Here is a 17,890-nt window from a genome sequence, read left to right on the forward strand (position 1 = left end):
GACAGCCATATTGTTGAAAAGGCTGCATTTGATAAGGATGGTATATTATGCGAATGTTTTTTAAAGTTAAAAATATATTAAAATAATATATTTTTTTATTTTTTTAAAATTATTTTTAATATCAGTGTATTAAAATGATCTAAAAACACCAAAAAAAAAATTAAATTTAAAATAAAAAAAATACAAAAAATTTTAATTTTTTTTTAAAAACACTTTTAAAATATAAAAACAAACATACTTAGATACCAATTATATATTATCAAATGAAATAGCCCATCTTAAATTCAAAATAAACATGTGGAATCTGGAAAATATTACCCGGAATAAAAAATGTAAAGGAGGGATATAGTGGAAAATAACAAAATACTCACGTACGTGTGTGTGTGTGTGAGAGAGAGAGATAGGAAAAAAGAGGGAATGAAAGTTCTTCATATTCTTGAGCTTAATTTTTGTAAAACCTAGGTAAAACTAAAGATTAAGGGGGGAAAGTGTGAGATTTTACTAGTATAAATATTTAATAACTTGAAATTAAAAAGATTTGGTGAGCGGAAAGTAAGAAATTAGAGAGAGAAAGGAAGAAGAAGAAGAAAGCTTGGAGAAATTTTGAATGGTTAGCTTTCAGAGTGTTTATTATTACATAGTAAAGTGTTCTAAGTTTATTTGAACAAGTTATCAAGAAGTTTAATTGTTTTTTTATTGAATTTTTAATTCTTGAATTTAGGGTTCTTATGTGAGAATTTAAGATTTTATGAAATTGTTATGAGGTGATGTTGTTAGGGTAGAAAAATATAGAAATGATTTAAAATTATGAGTAATTGAAGAAACAAACTTGGTAATTTTACGTGATTAAGGTTGACCAAATTTAAAAGGAATGGGGTTAATGGTTTTAAACTTGTAGAAATTGTATATTTTGGTGAGAATTGATGTAAATATGGTGATCTAAGATGAATATAATGATTATATCTAGTTGTGGTAGGAATTTCAAAGCATTTTGGGTGAGGAATTTGTAAGATAAATGTGTAAGATTATGTTTTGATTTATGAAGGGTGTAGGTAATATTGATAAGATAATTTGTGATGGAAATCGAAAGAAATGAATGAGGAAAAATTAAGACCCGTAGGGTCAAATGAAGAAAGTTAGGAAGTTTGGATAGTTAATGTATAATTTTGTGACATTGTAACTAAATAATAAAAAGAAAATATAGGGAGAAATTAGATAATTATATATTTTGTGAAATTAAGTTAATAAACTTGTATGAGAGATAATAGAAGTTATGGTTATGAAAAATAAAAATGTTTAGTTTATGATGTGGAATGTACCATTATGGAAATGGTTATATTGGAACTTAGTTATGGTTCTTGAGTTTATAAGAATGGATAGTAATGAATTGATTCTATTTTTACAAGGAACACCTCGACAACTAGACCAAAAAGCTGAGTAAATACTGGGATATCATGTACAACATGTAGGCATTCTATACTTTGATATATTTAATTTTTTTTTAATTGTGTTAACTGTAATTTTTTTGGAAACACAATTCATGAATAATATATCAAAAATAATAAGGTGAAAGAAAGGAAATAATTGTGAACTTGATTATCTATCAAGGTAATTTGGAAGCAGTGATATCAATGTAATATATTGATATTAGCATTTACTGGAATAAAAACTTGATTAACCATTCTTAAATATGGAGGCTAATGATGTCAATACGATTATATTGACATCGATATGCTACCAAAAGTATGGAAAGAAAAATGTCGAACAAAACTTGATTAACCTTATAGGTTATGAAGACTAATGATACCAACAAGATTATATTGGTATTGATAATTACACGGACTTGATTAGCCATTCTAGGATTATGGAAGCTAATAATGCATATGGGGTTACACTAGTGTCGATATTATCTTGAAATTTGATTAGCTATTCATGAAGTGGAAATTAATGATATTGGAAAAAATGATATCGACATACCTTTGATTAGTTATTATTGAGATGATAACTAATGATATTGATTTGGAATCAATATCAACATTGATTTGGTTGACCCAGATTATAGGTGATAAAGGATATTAGAGTGTAAGTTTGTGTAAGAGATGTAATAAAAAGAAAAGGATTTATTGTATTAGATTATTGAGATGCAATGATTTACACTTTTGTTATTGAGATTAAGTAACCATGATATTGTAAACTTCATTGTGTCTATGTTTTGTTACAGATTCATCTTGTTTGAGATAGGACTAGCTCTTTAATTAAAGATGTATTTATATTGCTATAGATTACGTAGAACTTTCTCTAAATGGAAAACTAATGTATTTGTAATTAATGTACTGTATGGAATATTTTGGGACGTTAATGTAAATTTATATGTATATATTTTTACTTTATATCATTTCATATAAATATTGGCTGGTGTCTAATTAAATATTGCCAAATTTAAGGAATTTGAATTTGTCTAGATATATGATTATTAACATCAAAATTTTAAATTCTATGTTTTATATCTGATTAAATGCTTGAGAAATATTATGTAAATATGCTTGAGAAGTTGTGTTCATAAAGTTTAAGGAGTAAAATAACACTTGAGTTAATAAAAAAAATCAACCAAAAAAACAACACACTGGAAAAACAATTCCTAGATGGGCTGGGCTTTCTTCTTGAGATAGGCACGTTTTCCTTTTTGCTTAGGTGTCCTTTTATTTTACTCCTTAAAAAAAATGCTTTGACAAAAAATCTATTTAAATTAATTTATTAAAATCAAGGAAATGATAGTATTTTTGACATTTTCTCTGTTTGGATATCATTCAATGAAATAAGAAAGGAACGAGAGAGCTATAAAATAAAAAATTCTCTCCTTGTATACGCCTTGAGGCTAATGATGCATGTTCCCTTTATTAACTTTCTAGGCTTTTCATGAAAATTTATTACATTTATTTAAATATATCAAACTAATATAAAATATATGTTTTTAAAATCACTACAAAAAAAAATTCATTTTAATTGATGTGTAAATTAATTCCAGAAAACCTTTAATACCATAAAAAAAAACAAATGTAAGTTTATAATTACCTTTCCAACTAGATCGTGACCGGCCTAGGTTTAATATTTTAAACATTAATCTGATAAGATAACTCTAATAAATTGATTAGTTATTTAATTAAAGCCAGTAAGATCTTATCTAATTAATTCCAAGATATTTTTAAAAAAGTTTATATTATTTTTAATATAATGATTGATTAGTTTTCTTTTTAAAATGTTTTTTTCTTAAAATATGTCTAAATATAATTTTTTTTATATTTTTTTAAATTTATTTTTGTTATATTACATTAAAAATATTTTAAAATATTTTAAAATAATAATTTAAAATAAATTAATTTTTTTAAAAAAACACGGCGTGGAGTTCACTCAAGAATGCCTTTCCCTATATATATATATATATATATATATATATATATATATATATATATATATATATATATAGTTGACTTATTTTGATTTTCTTTTAAGTTTTTTCTTGCCTTCAGTTTTGTGATAGAGCCACCTTGTAAGATAGCACTCAACCAAACTACAGAATCGGATTGGGTTATGGCGGTGGCTTTGCGGTGGTGAGAGGGGGGGTGAGGAGTGGTCGGAGGCGCGGTTGTCATTTTTGTTTAACAATGCTTGTTCCTCTCTTCAACCTCGCTCCTAATTTGACAGTTTCAAGACTCTGCTTAGGTTTTTCTTTTCCTCATTTGAGTTGAATTCCAACAACAAATTGTCCCTAAAACTAACTCTTTATACATATATGTATACTCCAGGAACAATGACTTTCGGTGAACAGAACTCGCTGCCTCAATCCTTTGGCCTTCTTGACGAAGCCTTCAATGCCGGCATCAACTTCTTCGACTCTGCTGAAATGTTTAATTTCTCCCTTTTAGCTTGTTCTTTCAAATTCCATTTTATCTACCTTCAATTCTCTCACATTTTCAGTTCTTAGGTATCCGGTACCTCAACGTGCTGAGACTCAGGGAAGGAGCGAAGAGTACCTTGGCCGTTGGATTAAACGAAGGAAAATTCCGAGGGATCGCATTGTCTTAGCAACAAAGGTTGCTGGACCTTCCGGCCAAATGACTTGGATTCGAGGCGGGCCCAAGTGTCTGGACTCTAGGAATATCACTGACGCCATTGACAGTAGGTTTGTTGGTTTTAAATTTTAACTATGTGTCAAAATCAAAATGTTTTATTATCTGTAATTGTATTTTTATTATGCTCAGATTGACTAAATAATTTTTCATTGATGCAGCTTGAAGAGAATGCAGGTTGACTACATTGATCTTTACCAAATTCATTGGCCTGATCGGTTTGTATGTAGATCCTTATTTTTTGTTGATATATTACCAGTAGACTTAATTTTTAACAGTTGGAGGAAAAGCTCTTATGGTTGCTTAATTAAATATTTGCATTTGTCTAGCTTCGACCCAGCTCTTTGTTATTCTGTTAAAGTAATTTATGGTTGTTTTTTTTGTATAGCTATGTTCCGATGTTTGGAGAAACTGAGTATGATCCCACCCGTCAGTTCTGTTCGGTTGGTATAGAGGAACAACTCGATGCTCTAGGCAGAGCTGTTGCTGCAGGGAAAGTAAATGATAGAATGTTATGTATGAATACCCACTCTCTCGCAAACATGACATCCATTAATATAAATCTGTCTGTCTGTAGATCAGATACATTGGAGTCAGTAATGAAACACCATATGGTGTAATGAAGTTCAGTCAAGTTGCTGACAGAGTTGCGCATTATCCGAAAATAGTATCTGTGCAGGTTGTATCATTTGTTCCTCTTGAGTGAAGTGATGCTTGTTGTTTGTCTTGTTGTTGTTCCACCTTTCTCTCCCTTCACTTGCCTAGGCTAATGTTCAACTCATTGTCTCAATGATAGAACTCCTACAACTTGCTCTGCCGAACTTTTGATGCTGGAATAGCTGAGTGCTGTCACCATGAAGGGTATGTTGTGTTCCTCCTGTCAATGTATGCGAAGGGTAGAATTTGATTTGTGGCATGTATCCACTTTTGTGCAACTTTTTACAATGAGTTAGTGGATTGAGCAAAGAAACTTTTGATCTGAAAACTTTAATCTGAACTTATGACTCTGTAAAGGCTCTGCTGCCATGTTGGGGAGGGGGGTGGTTCCTCGTATCAGTGTACCACCGCCTTGGCCTGCTACAAGGTTTCCCTTGAATGCAAACCAGCTTCGCCACTTCCAGTTTATATGTCATATGGGCTCTAAATCTATTGGATTTTGTTACTGAAAGTGGTTTATTTTAGCTATGTCTTTGCCTTAATGATTCATTACTCTTTTGCATCTTTGAAACTTTTTAGGATCAGTTTATTGGCATACAGTCCCCTGGCAATGGGCATACTTTCTGGGAAGTATTTTGCAGCTGATGGGGGTCCAGTAGATGCGCGATTAAATGTTTTTAAAGGTTGATCACTGTTTTTTTATGTTTTATTATTTCACAACTCTCCATATATTAGATTGAACTCCCTTGACCATATTTGTTTTCCCATGAATGATGCTGTCTTTGGTTTTCAGGAATGTATTCAGAAGGGGAGTCAAGGTACAACCTCTCCAATAACATCATAAAAGCTGCTGCCTTAGTAAGATGACTTCTTACAGTTTTAAACTTCAATTTGTGTGCTTTAGGATCACAAGAATAGGGGGAAAGAAAGTTCTTCCTAACAGACTCTCTCCATCTGATTCTGTTTTCAGGAATATCTTGCCATTGCAAAAAAATATGGTCTTCATCCTGTATCTCTTGCTATTGGTATGATCTCTCTCTTTCTCTCAATGCTGGTGCCTTTCCAGTTGTGTGTATGATTAATTTCTTCTCATGCTGGTAAAATCTTAAAGTTGTACTGCTAAGATTTGAAGTACTAAACAAATTGCAACATTAGTTTTTTCTGAAAGTTTTGAACTTACCAGTGGACTGAGTTTGGAATTTTGTTGCTTCCAAATCAAATCTGCATATGTACATCTTTAATATGGAAAATGTTATATCCCCTTGTAGTTATAGTGGTTCCTGAGCCATTTCCATTGTTTTTAATTTACAATTTTATTTTTATTTGTTCTGCAGCCTTTGTTTTGAAACACCCTCTTGTTGCAAGCGCAATATTTGGAGCCACCAAATCATGGCAGCTCCATGAGGTTCTTAAAGCATGTATGATTGAGCTTACACCTGAAATTATTGCAGAAATCAACAACATTCATGCAAGGATCCCTAATCCATGCCCCTGAATGATTTTGTTATTTATACCGTTAGACTCTAAGGATATCTGTACTGGATAGATGTTTCGTTTTCCTTTTGGTAGGTAAAGTATCTACTTGTCATCTTTACCTAATTAGCGTTGCAAAATGCTAATCTGAGAGAGCACGAGATGTGGGTGAAAATCATGGTAATAAAGGTTGATCAGTAACTCCTTTCGGAACCCAAAATGATTTTCTTTTTTTCTTGGAAGCAGAAAATCTTCTTCTCGTCTGTATGATGAAAGATCTTTTTAATTGTAAATTAATCATGATTGATGGATATTTAGGCCGAACAACAATGAAACCATGATGTTTCATTATGGAAGCATGTGTTGATACAATGTAAAAAGCTCCCTTCATTTTGGACCATGCGTGTTTATATTTGTTCATGTACTCAACACGCCCATGACATAGACAAATTCATGAAATCATCAAAACTTCTGTTGAGAATGAAGAGGAGTTTTCTTCTGAAACATTAGTGCTTGATTTGTTTGATTCTTTTTCGATATTTTACAGTTTACAGTCAGATTTGTTTGATTTTCGGATGGATTGGATTTGGTTTGTTGAATGTCATGTGAAATGCTCTTCCTGGTATGTATTTCCTTTTGAATTTTCTCTTCTCACTCAACACAAAAGAAAGTGCATGCAATTATGCCAATGGTTGAATCGATGATTTTGCTTCCATCTCTTCGACTGAACCTCAAGGAGAACTCGATTATTTAACTTAAGCTGATGAAGGTTGTCATCATCCAATTTTTATCCCTCTTTGAGAAATAGGGTTTAAAAATAAAATTTTAAGGAACAATAAAACATAGAATTTTTGTAGTAGTCCAAGTCCAATTTTAGACAATACAAGGAAACGTCTGTAAATTTATTTCCTCTTTTTTGAGCATGAGAAAAAGGGGAAAAAAATATGAAGAGGACAAAAATTAAAGAGAAAGATATTTCTTGATTTTAGGAACCAGCCTAAAAATCATAACCCTAGCATTACAAATAAGTTGTTGCCCATCAATTCAAAAAAAAAAAAAAAAAAAGGGCTTTAGCACAAAATCCTAACAAAAAAATCTCTCCACACACCTGAAACTTCCAAAGCTTGTTGCTCTCTCTTTCTCTCCTCTACAAAATCAAACATGCACCCAACCACCATCTTTGTCCATTTCCTTGTACTCAACCTCTCTTGAAACACCCTAATTCAACCTCTGACTTGCTCCCACGCACGCGTGTAGCAACCGAACGTTTATTGTACTCTCATGCAAGGTTGTTATACTTTTCCTCCATGTAATTCATGCTATAATTACAAATTTATACCCAACTTCTAATTGTTACAATTAGACCGTTCTTGTAATCTGATATGAGATTAATTGGTACAAAATTGAAAGTTTTACTCCAATTCTTGTTAATTTTGAGTTTGGATGATATCTAATCATGATCTAAAAAAACAAATTTAATAAAACCAACCATATATATATATATATATATATATATATATATATATATATATATATATATATATATATATTGTTTTCCAATCATCAATCCCAAACTTGTTACCTTTGCTTACTACCTCTCCGATAATGGCGCCAAAATTGCTTCACCGTTATGTGTCTTATCAGCTTGTTTTAACTCACAAGAGCATGAGTGTGCAATGTAGAAATTAACTCAGTAAGATCAATGTCATATCCCCAAATAGCTAGATCAAGAAATTAAGTTAGGTAACGAAAAAAAAAAACTCAGGAGAGATTAAATTAAAAATAACTTGGTTGAAAATGATTAATGAATTTTTTTTTCAAAGGTGGATGAATATGAATAGATTTTAAATGATAAAGAAATAAAAACAAAATGTTTGCTCCAAATCAATTTTAATGGTGATGTATTAGTGATTCCTTCAATAAATTTAAGATAACTTAACCTAACATCAACATTGATGATATTAGATCTAAATATATTACAATGAAGTTCAAAGAGATGAAGATGAATTTTTGCTTAGAAATGGACAAGTAGTTTCACATTATGTAAGACAATGAATCAAAAAATCTCTATACCAAAACTAAGGTTTGTGCATCGAGATTCAAGATTAAAACATTATCAAAATTATTTTTAAAATTTATTTATAATAATCAATCATTCATGAAGAAAATGAAAGATAAAACATTAAGATTTATTCATACCTCAAAGAACTCACCTTAATCACTATCATCCTTGATTTAGAACAAAGAAAGAGATTAGTCAACTATCATTATGTATATAAACACTTGAATAAAAGTGAAATAACTTGAATTAAATTCAAATAAGAAGTTTTACAAACTAAAAAACTGAATTCTACAAAGAAGAACACAATACGACTTCGGTATAACTTTTAACACAAATTTAACTCTAACTTTAGACATCAATTAAACCCCTTTTCACTCTAATTTGGGAGATGTCTATTAGGTACATATTTATATATAGTTTTGTTATCTTTCTAGATCATTAAATAACTACTCATTTGGACATTTGAGTCAAATATTATGGGCAACACACCAAAGGTTGTTTTGGAAAGTAAACTTAGGCCAGCTTGGAGGAGATGTTGGTGCATATTTTTCTTTTCTTGTTTTGACCTAAAATGATGTAATAATATCCCCTCTAGCTTTCTATCTCCATGTGCTTGCCCTCTTTGATCAATTAATTACCTAGAATAAGTCAAGTGTTATTATTGGTAGACTTGTATGATCATGGGTTGAGTTTGGGCTGATTTGTGGGCTCTTTTTGGGCATCAAACAAGGATACAAATGTATCTATTACTTGAGCTAAAATTGACATTGAAACCTTGAATGTTTGGTAGTTGAAGTTTACACACAACATGAAACAAGTTTAAGCTTGAAGTGCATAATATATTAGCCTTTTCAAGGATTAGAATGAAACTGATATTTGGATAAAATTTAGAGCACTTTTTTTAACTAGAATTTGCTTCAATCTTCAACTAAATTTCTCTTCAATCCTTCATTCCACATTCCGACCTTAGCAATATCTAAAATAATTCATTTAAGCTCCAAAAACTATCAAAACATTAAATCAAAATTCATTACCAAAAGACACCAATTATTATGCAAAACCCAAATAAAAACAATAAATACATATGTAAAATATGAGAATTAATGACACTTTTGATGCAAATCACCCATCAATTTATTTCCTTCTCACAATAGGTAAAAGGTTTTTAAGTGAGGGGAAAGGGAAAAAAATCTAAAGAGGAAAAAAAATAAAATAGAAAAAATCTGAAGATGAAAAAAATTAAAGATGAATATATTCCTCGACTTTGGGAGCAAGCCTAAAAATTAGAACTCTAAAACTATAAATAGGTTTCCTATAAATTAAAAAAAAAAAGAGAGGCAACCTACCAAAAAAACTCTCTCCACATTCCTAAAACTTCCACAACCCACTGTTTTTTCTCTTTCTCTCTTCCACCAAAGTAAACATGCACTAACCAGCTTCGTCTACTCCTTCTCTGTTTATCGCCAATATAAGCTTACAGCTAAAATTTTCTAAAATATAAAAATTTAAACTTGAAAATAAAATGGGTTAAATTAAGATTTAGGATGTAAACCCCTGGATAAAAATCTACAATATTAATAAAAGAAATATTAGGCTAAATGAGAAAAGTGTTAATTAAATTATAGGAATGATGATAGTCTCGAGAGTTTTAAGTAAAATGTTATGTATGGATTATTAAAAATAAAAATATGAAAAATAACAGGAAAATAAAAAAAATACAGAAACACGAATAAAAATTTAATAGAAATGATCTATACAGAATCAAAAGTTAGTATGAAACTAAATTAAATGCAAAATAGCTCGGGTAAAATTTGTTATAAACAGGTGTTGAGATTAGGATTTTATCTGAAAAACATAAAAGGATACTATTGAGGGATATAATAGAAATTTGACTAGTTGTTGTTGTGTGTGTGTGTGTGTGTCAACCATGAAGAAAAAAAATAGAAAGGAAAAATAACTTGCTATCTTGCCTTGGAAAGTGATAGAAATCCTTAGGAAAACATTTTAAAAAAATTGATAGAAAATCTTAGGAAAACATAAAATCAAGCACATCAAACACTAAATTTGAGAGAAAAAGCAAGTGAGGGAGACTAAAAAGAGACAAAGAGGAGGCGACAAAGTGAGAAGAAGAAGAAGAATTGAAAATTTTGATTTGTGAGTGTTTGGAGCCCTAATTATTGCTTAGTAGGATGTTCTAACACATTTGAATAAGTTCTTGTAGATTAATGCTTTAAATTGATTGAATTCATATAAATTAGGATTTAGTGTTCTTGGATAAAATTTGAGAAAATTGAAATTGTTTGTTAATTGATGTAATGAATGTTTAAATAATTGGAGAAATTAAGGAATTTGTTCAAATTGCAGTGAAAATTATGGTGCCTATAAATGTTAGTGGCCGATCAAAAAAGGGAGGAAATGTGGATATGTTATAAAGTAGTTAGATGTTGTAAATTGTATGTATTTGATGTGTGTATTTATAATGATGATGATTTGAAATGAAATGAGAATTCAAATGTTGGTTATGAAGGAAATTTGATTATGTTTTGCTATAGCAACCTTGCTAACATAAATGTGATATAATTGTATATATTATGTTTTGCTATAATCCTTATGAAAGAATTGTGTTGATGATATGTTAATTAAATGTGATATAAGGTGCACATTAAAGTATATTAAGATGGAAATAATTATGAGAGGATGAAAATAAAAATACTAGTTATTCATGGTGAAAGTTTAGACATGTTATGCTTATGAAAAGAAAGTTGTTTAGAGTGCACTAACATGTTAAATTATGTAAGAATTGTTTTTTGGAGGAAATAATGAGGGAATAAAATAAAATAATAAGATATCAGAAATAATTTGGTGATTAAATAAAAAATTGTATGTTGAATTGAATTAATGAATTATTTTATATGCAAATTGAGTCTAGGCACATTGGAATTATTGATAGGTTAATAATATGGTGAAATCTTGTTGAAGTTGGATTGTCTTGAGTATTAGGCAAGTGTCATGCATCTTATCATTTTCCTTTACCCAATGTATTGTAATAGTTATTTGTAAATGTAATGGTATATCGTGTTTATAATTGTGGTTTAAGATAAATAGAAATAATTTCTCCATAATGGGACTAACACCTAGTAAGGGACAATATAATTAGTTTCCTGATAGGGTACCTGGTAATAGAATTAGTTTTCCAATAATAAAACTAATGCCCGATAAGAGGTGAATGAATTAGTTTCTCAGTAATGGTACTATTTCTCGGTAATTGAACTATTGTCCGGGCGTGGGTAAAAGAAACAAGGTACTCGGCGAAGAGGTATTACTTGGAAAATAGGCTTGGAAATTTTGATACCTTGTTAAGGGCTATTACCAGAAATGGGTTGATCATTTTAGATCGATGATAACCAAGATAATAGATATTTATAATGACTTTGTTAATTTTGAATGAACATGTAATGAAAATTATTTTTATACTGTAAATGGGTTTGGTAACAAATGATAATCGTTTCAAAGTTTATGTTGCTTTAATTAGATTTTTTTATGTAAACTTATGATCATTTATTAGTTTTTTCTATTATGTCAAAATATGATTGCATATGATTGTGTTACTCTAATTTTATATGAAATGATTATTTGTGTGTGTGTGTAGTGTGATGAATGAGATATTGAGAAATTGAGTTTAAGATACGATGTGATGAGTTCAGAATTATAAATTATACCTATAAAAAACAAAAAGACTATTGTACTTTCCCTCCATATAATCCATGTTATAATTATATATTTGTACCCATAATCTAAACGTTACAATTAGACCTCTTTTGTAATATGATGTGAGATTAATTGGTAAAAAACTGAAAATTTTATTTCAATTCTTGTTAATTTTAAGTTTGAATGATATCTAAAAAATAAATTGAATAAAATTTAATTTAGACATGGATTAAATCAAAAAGACATTGACTTTAATATTAAACGTGTCCAGACCTCCAAATATAATTAATTTAAGTAAATGTGTGGAAAGATTGGTTTTTTAGGATAGGTTCATACTTATACATAGGATAAAACATAATAATAACAATAATTGTTTCTTTCCATTTGTGTATGTATATTTATTTGTTTATATTTTTTTATTTAGTTGATTCAATTTTATTAGGTTCATAATTTGAAAGATTTTAATTTAAAAGAATTGTAAATATGAAATAAATTGAACACATATCTGTTTTTTTTTTCCTTTAACATATATATATCTAGAAATCCCTCAACTCAAGTTTTAAAAATATATTAAAGGCTATAATTTCCAAGAATAAATTAAATGAATTTCTCATGAATTTAAACGAAATAGGCAAATATATATACCTTTAGGGTGTAACCAACTTCCTTACCCGATTTTTGGAAACCTGAATTAGACTTTTTCATTGATTTATGTAGCACCCGGTGACAAAGGTATCATGCCACTTGGAATTCCGAAAACAATTCTTCTTTTTTCCAATATTAATTAAACATAATTCTAGTCTTTGTATTAACATTGCATTAACTATTATATTATATTATATAAAAACCCATTAAAACGAGGTATCTTTTTCTATATGCATGCATGTTTGTGTAACAAGTAACTTCAAATATTTTCTTTTTAATTTATTATTATATATCAAGTTAGCCTAACCTGTCAAATTCAACGGTAGATTTTATATTTAGGGAGACATCCCTTGTCATAAATTATTTAGCCAAACTCGGCATATATGTTAGCAAAAGCTGTTTCAATAATATTTATTTACCCAAATTATGTTCCTACGTACCAAGTATAGATCTCAAAACCTCCTCAATTTAATTTTAATTCAACGGGAAATTATAGTTAATACCATAGTTTTAAAACCCGGTCCAGCCCGGCGAGTCGACCCGGGACGCGGCCGACCCGGGACGCAGCCGACCCGGGGCTGGAAAAAAAAAAGGAAAAGTCATGATCCGGTGTGACCTGGTCAAAAACCCGGTTACAACCTGTTGTTTTTTTTTTTTTTTTTACTAAAACAACGTTGTTTTGATTTTTTAAAAAATAGGAATTGACCCGGGCGACCCGATGACCCGGTCAAAACCCGGAACCCGGACCTTAGACCGGGCCGAGTTTAAAAACTATGTTAATAAGATGTGTTAAAATATATATATATATATATATATATATATATATATATATATATATATATATATATATATATATATATGTGTTGCGTTTGTCTCTTTCCCTAGTGGCACAATATTTATTTAATAAGATTATTGACAATTAATAATTTATTTATGCATATTAGCATATGAATATGATATGTTAACTACTCGGGATTTTATCTATTAAATTTCTGCACGTCTTAAAATATAGTATTATGGTTAGTTGTGGTGTACTTTTCTATGTTAATAAATAGTATATAAAGGTTGATAAATGATGGAGGGTGGTTGTATTATCACATTCACGGGTGACCATTTTATTTTTTATTTTTTTGCATAAAGTCATTATTATTATCATTAAAAACCCAGTTAAAATTGCACCGAGGCTTGTAGCCCAGCGGCAGAGGCAAGGTTTCCTTGTCTTTGTCACCTGGGTTCGAGCCTCAGCGTGGATGTCTGTCACCCCCGCGGTGTCTTACCTGTTTACTAAGCTTGCAGGGTGTTCAGTGGGTCCGCGGATTAGTTGTGGTACGCGTAAGCTGGTCCAGACACCCCGGGTTACCAAAAAAAAAAAAACCAGTTAAAATCTCAAAAAAAGGAAAAACAAATCTAAAAGAACAAATTATCTAAGGCACACATGTACTCCCTGAAAACAGACAAAAATATACTAATACAGTGAATTGACTCAGTTTGCTGTCGGCCAAAGAATGTGTCGTAATATCCTTACTGGGGCGTTGCTTATTGACCTGTTCTCATGATTGAGTATTCATGTGTTTGGTGATGTGCTAACCACAAATAATTGTGTTCAATTTATTGATTTCAGTGACGATTTTCTTGTCTTTTCTTTTCTTTTTTACTGCTTCTTTGTCTGACTCGGTAAATCTCCAACCCATTCAGCTCAAAAACTCAGCTTTTCTGTTATTTTAAACTCAGATAAGAAGAAGAGAAACATCCTAGGCTACGAGGTCTTGTGGTTTCATATATTTTACATATGTTGGGGGTGCATGCATAGCATTAAGATTTGTGCAATTACTTCAGCAAAATTCTCAAATAATTAATTCAGCAATATGCATCACTAGTGCCATTAGTCAACTAGGGCAGGTAATAGAACAATACAATATTTCAGCGATAATAAGAGAAATGTTCATGTTAATTAGAGTTAATTTTCATGGGAGGACATCATGATGTGTTAAGATTGTAGAGATATTAGTTTTATTTGATAAAAATTAAATACAAGGTAATGCAGGTCTGTGCAAGTTTCAAGTTCAAAAAGCTTTCACTTGAGGGGGTGTGTTAGAAAATAATATATAAATCATATTATCGAATCTTATCTAATAACTTAAATTAATGAGTTGAGATGGTTCAAGGTATTAGTTTTTTTTTTTTTTTACTGAAAATCCGATGTAATTTACTCTTATGTTTTTTTTTTTTATTAACGTTGAACAGGATTGTAGCACCAACACAGCAAGCAAGAAAGGTTAACTTGCTTGAGGCAGACTAATTTATATATATTGATTGAAGGTTCAGTTGGTTCATATATACCATCCAAATTCAATAAAAAATATTTTCAGTCTCTTCAAGAAATTAATTAAAACCAGCTAAACGATTCTATATGATCGATCGTGAAAGGAGATGTATGCCAGCACAGCAACCACCATATTATATAATTTCATACATTTGGACAATCTTCCTATAATTTTATTTAAGAAATCATAAACCTCAACGTCCATAGTATTCAAATGTTGCCATAACAATTCATTGTTTCATGAACTTATTTCGAGCTAGCTAGTTCTAGTAAAGAGTTTTTGTACAGATTTTGTTCTCTTCGATGATCAATTAATGATATAGCATAGTTATATTTGTGCAAAAAGGTGTTTTAGCAGTAGAAAATGATGAATGATAATTTACTTACCAGAAGCTTTAGCAAGCATGAGCGAAAGAAATTGGGGTATGGGGCGTTGGCTGCGTGCTTGCTCATTACGTTGAGTTTTTTCATCGTCTTTAACCCTTATTTGGGTCCTCTACCACTTTGTAAGTCGTCCATTGTTCTTGCACTTCAGCTATCAAATCTGAGATGGTGCCTATGTATCGATTTCTTTGAACGCTATTTTTCCCAACATCCGATGGTTTTGCAGTGAATTTCATGCTATCAACGGGGGATGATCAGAAACTATTTGCTGTAAATGACACAAGTAGCTCTTTGCAAATGGACAAAGGTAAGCTTTTTTTATCATGAATGCTTACACAGAAACGCGTTTAGTTGAATCAGTAATTAAATTATATCTAATTTAATTAGGTCTATTCGTTATTTATTTTGAGGATGCAGAAATTATTACAATCAATGATGCAAGCAGCTCTCAGGAGGCAGTAGCTAGGGGTGAGTTTAAAGATAAGAAAAGCTCAGCTATTTAAGCACTAAGGACTCCTGATAGTTCATCTGGGTGAGGTGCAATGTCAAGGAAGTTTGTATGATTATCAAGCCTTGCTAACAAGATTTATTCCTGTATTTTGAAGATGCAGAAATGGTTAGAAATGAAAAGAAATTGATCAATGATACTGGCAGCTCCAGGCAAACAATCAATGGTAAGTCTTGATGAACTCTGAAACTTCAACACGTGATGATTAGCTCAAACTAGGTCAGTTATCGCTCTGTTGAATTGAAGAAATTACGTAAATTTTAACACAAGTTATTTGGTGTTGGTTCTTAACGATGCAGAAATTGTGATTAAAGATTCCCTGATAGTCAATGATACAAGTAGCTCTCAGCAAATAGCTACTGGTGAGCTACACATAAGCAGAGTTAACATTACCTTTTGACTTGATGACACTTCATAAATCCCTCACACACAGGCTCTTTTCAATTTTCCTAGATGCAGATGCTGCAACAATGAATGAAAAGATCGAGCTGCGCTGCAATATCATGGGAAGATCAGAGTTCTGCGAGATAAAAGGGGACATCAGGATTGATGGAAATTCCTCCACTGCTTTCATTGTCTCATCTGAAACCGATATCTTGACAGCAGAAAACACCTCATGGAGTATTAGGCCTTATGCGCGAAAAGAAGCTCTAGGGGAAAAGGATTTTGCTAGGAAATGGTCAGTAAAACTTGTAACTGATCGCCCAGATATCCCTCGATGCACTCGTAATCACAGTGTTCCTGCAATCCTTTTCTCTGTTGGGGGATATTCAGGAAACTTTTTCCATGCCTTCACTGATATAATTGTCCCACTATACTCAACTGCTCAACCTTTTAATAGAGAAGTACAATTTCTCATTACCAACAGAAAATCTTCGTGGATTGCAAAGTTCAAAACATTATTGGAGGCACTGTCTAGATATGAGATCATAGACATCGATGACAGACATGATATGCATTGCTTCCAGAGCCTAACAATTGGCCTTAAAGGTCGAAACAACAAAGAGCTCAGTATCGATTCTTCCACCTCTCCATATTCTATGAAGGACTTCACGCAGTTTTTAAGAAGATGGTATTCCTTAAAGAAAATAACAGCAGCCAAAATCAGGGATGGCGATAAGAGAAAGCCTCGGCTTCTAATCATTTCAAGAAAGAGATCAAGAGCTTTCACAAATGTTGGTGAAATTGCTGAACTGGCAGAAAGCTTGAGCTACCAAGTAATTGTCGCAGAGCCTGGGCCAGATGTATCAGGATTTGCAAAAATCATCAACTCTTGTGATGTAGTGATGGGAGTTCATGGTGCTGGCCTAACCAACATTGTTTTCCTTCCTGAAAATGCAATCTTGATTCAAGTAGTTCCATTTGGAAGGGTAGAATGGGCGTCAAGAGTCTCCTTTGAAGACCCTGCAAAGGACATGAACATAAGGTACTTGGACTACAAAATTAAGGTAGAAGAGAGCACTTTGATACAGCAATACCCAGCCGACCATGTAGTTTTAAGGGATCCCTCTGTAATCGGGAAACAGGGTTGGTTGGCATTTCGTTCAATATACTTGGACAAGCAAAATGTAACGCTAGATGTGAATAGGTTTAGACCCACTTTGGTAAAAGCTTTAGAACTTTTGCATCAGTGAATACGTTTCTCTCATGATACAAAGCATTACCTCATTGTTTTCTTACAAGTTTTACAGTAAAAATTCATTTTATATACAGTCATGTTGGTTTTCTTAGTGATGCAAGATCTTCATTTTGTATACTCTGGCTGGCTGCTCTGACCAAGAGTGCTCAGAAGAGAATGATTGTACATTTACCTGACCTAATCCTGTTATTACTACAAGGAGGCTAAAGAGCCAAAGGCACTACTCATCCATCCACAGATAAAAAAGAGTTCATGTTGACCTCCTTAAGCAGCACAAATACCAGGGTGGAGATTTTCTTGTTGCTATAGAACTTTAGTCTTGCGTGTAGAAAAAGCTAACCTGTTTTTCTATGTATTGTTCTTA

General features: G+C 31.3%; 2 protein-coding genes across 9 annotated transcripts; both read left to right on the forward strand.

Moving 5' to 3' along the window:
• Nucleotides 1-3,506: 3,506 nt before the first annotated feature.
• LOC7462469 (uncharacterized) lies at nt 3,507-6,761 on the forward strand. The gene is made up of 11 exons (XM_002322045.4): nt 3,507-3,720; nt 3,804-3,903; nt 3,983-4,180; nt 4,289-4,345; nt 4,516-4,624; nt 4,705-4,806; nt 4,924-4,988; nt 5,364-5,467; nt 5,578-5,642; nt 5,755-5,809; nt 6,119-6,761. The coding sequence occupies exons 1-11, from the start codon at nt 3,663-3,665 to the stop codon at nt 6,277-6,279; spliced, it is 1,074 nt and encodes a 357-aa protein (XP_002322081.1). The 5' UTR covers nt 3,507-3,662; the 3' UTR covers nt 6,280-6,761.
• An 8,297-nt stretch (nt 6,762-15,058) lies between these two features.
• On the forward strand, nt 15,059-17,599 carry LOC7462468 (alpha-1,3-arabinosyltransferase XAT2). Of its 8 annotated transcripts, none has more exons than XM_024586358.2 (6): nt 15,059-15,501; nt 15,606-15,686; nt 15,767-15,847; nt 15,985-16,053; nt 16,187-16,249; nt 16,347-17,599. In XM_024586358.2, the coding sequence occupies exons 1-6, from the start codon at nt 15,360-15,362 to the stop codon at nt 17,519-17,521; spliced, it is 1,611 nt and encodes a 536-aa protein (XP_024442126.2). In that variant the 5' UTR covers nt 15,059-15,359; the 3' UTR covers nt 17,522-17,599. The 8 variants fall into 8 exon arrangements, with proteins under 8 accessions (XP_024442126.2, XP_024442125.2, XP_024442124.2 ...); XM_024586357.2 differs by having other exon boundaries at nt 15,991-16,053; nt 16,341-17,599; XM_024586356.2 differs by having other exon boundaries at nt 15,060-15,501; nt 16,341-17,599.
• The last annotated feature ends 291 nt before the right edge of the window (nt 17,600-17,890 follow it).

The sequence above is a fragment of the Populus trichocarpa genome, chromosome 15, assembly GCF_000002775.5.
Source record: "Populus trichocarpa isolate Nisqually-1 chromosome 15, P.trichocarpa_v4.1, whole genome shotgun sequence".
Classification (NCBI taxonomy): Eukaryota; Viridiplantae; Streptophyta; class Magnoliopsida; order Malpighiales; family Salicaceae; genus Populus; species Populus trichocarpa.